Below are 1446 nucleotides of genomic sequence, written 5' to 3' on the forward strand. Positions count from 1 at the left end.
AATTTTGTTTTTTCTAACACACTTTTATATTAACTTTGGAATTAATAGTTATTTAAAAAAATAAAAAATCAGAACCTATTTCAAATACACTTTCTCTTTGACAAATCAATTTTTTACAAAATAATTTTTACTCTATTTGCAACGCAATCCCTTCGTCGTCCAGTAAGTCTGGATAACCGGACATTAATGAGGTGATTGTCTCCAGTGTGGGTTCAAGTATCACGTGGTTCTTTTTGCAATCTTTCAGGAGATCGATCAGAATATTGTAACATTTGCGTTTGCCTGCGAAAACTCTGTGTGCGATATCCTTATCCAACTCGTCCCGCAGTTTTTGCAACGTCTCCAGCACGCCTTCGTAACTCTTGTCATTTATAGTGCATGTTAGTCGTTCCAGGCATGTCACTATCTGCTTGTATTTATCCTCAAGAACTGAATCTGTCACGATGTTGCTCAGGTCTATCCCCTGCGCGAATTAAATACCATCCGTGAATTATAAACGCAACGATGATCGAAATAAAGCGTTTTTCTCAACGCAAGAAGGTTCTAATTGACTTTCCTAAATAATAAATATTGAATTTTTAATTACATTTATAAATATATTTATATAAAATATATTTGTATCTATTAAAATAATTAATGTCATTTTTAACGAAATTTTCTTTCAGCAGTGGTTCATTCGTAATAAAGTACAAATTTTTTTGTACTTCAACATAAATTTTATTTCATTTTATTTTTTAGAGAAAAAAATTATCGTTTCTTTTCTGAACAGCATCAAATACGTTACGGTATAAGAAACAGATCAATTTCTTAAGATAGACGATAGTGACACGAGTGCTCCGAAACTAAAAGCGTCAAGAAATGCGGCAGGATCGCGTAACAGATTTTATTTTTGCACTACAGGTGGACCTTTTAAATAGGCTCTATAATTTTGCGATACAAGAATATTATTAACTGTTAATTTAAAAAATATTAAATAAGAATTTAATATTAAAAAGTGTATTGTTAAACTAAACATAAATTTTTTTAAATAAAAATTAATATATGCGATAAAAAATAACAATAAAATAATTTAATGTTAATGACGAATATTTGAGATATTGATTCATATATTTGTAATATTTTTTAATTTCATGTAATATTGCGTATGTATTTCTAATGGCAATGATGAAAAAATTCTAGATGACTTATTCAAGACTGACTCATCTAACCGAACAATTAAGGAACATTTTCGATTAATTATCAAAATAAATTTTCTGATACATGCTTTAGTTAAATTTATATAAAAAATTTAAAGCCAAAAACCTTTGAAATAATTTTAAACTTTCTTATTTTTATTCAGGATAAACTAGAGATGAAAACGAAAATTTTCGTAACGCTGGGAATCAAAATAATATATTTGTGTATACATATAAAAATAAATTATATACTTATATATATATATATATA

At 27.3% G+C, this 1446-nt stretch overlaps 1 protein-coding gene across 1 annotated transcript in view; it reads right to left on the minus strand.

Annotated features, from left to right (window-relative positions):
• Positions 1-1446, minus strand: part of LOC108746385 (armadillo repeat-containing protein 6 homolog) — a 4089-nt gene that overhangs the window by 2109 nt on the left and 534 nt on the right. Inside the window, exon 2 of the mRNA XM_018483122.1 lies at positions 132-463. Coding sequence (XP_018338624.1) covers positions 132-463 — 332 coding nt within the window. The remainder of the gene's footprint in view (positions 1-131; positions 464-1446) is intronic.

The sequence above is a fragment of the Trachymyrmex septentrionalis genome, unplaced genomic scaffold (assembly GCF_001594115.1).
Source record: "Trachymyrmex septentrionalis isolate Tsep2-gDNA-1 unplaced genomic scaffold, Tsep1.0 scaffold17, whole genome shotgun sequence".
NCBI lineage: Eukaryota > Metazoa > Arthropoda > Insecta > Hymenoptera > Formicidae > Trachymyrmex > Trachymyrmex septentrionalis.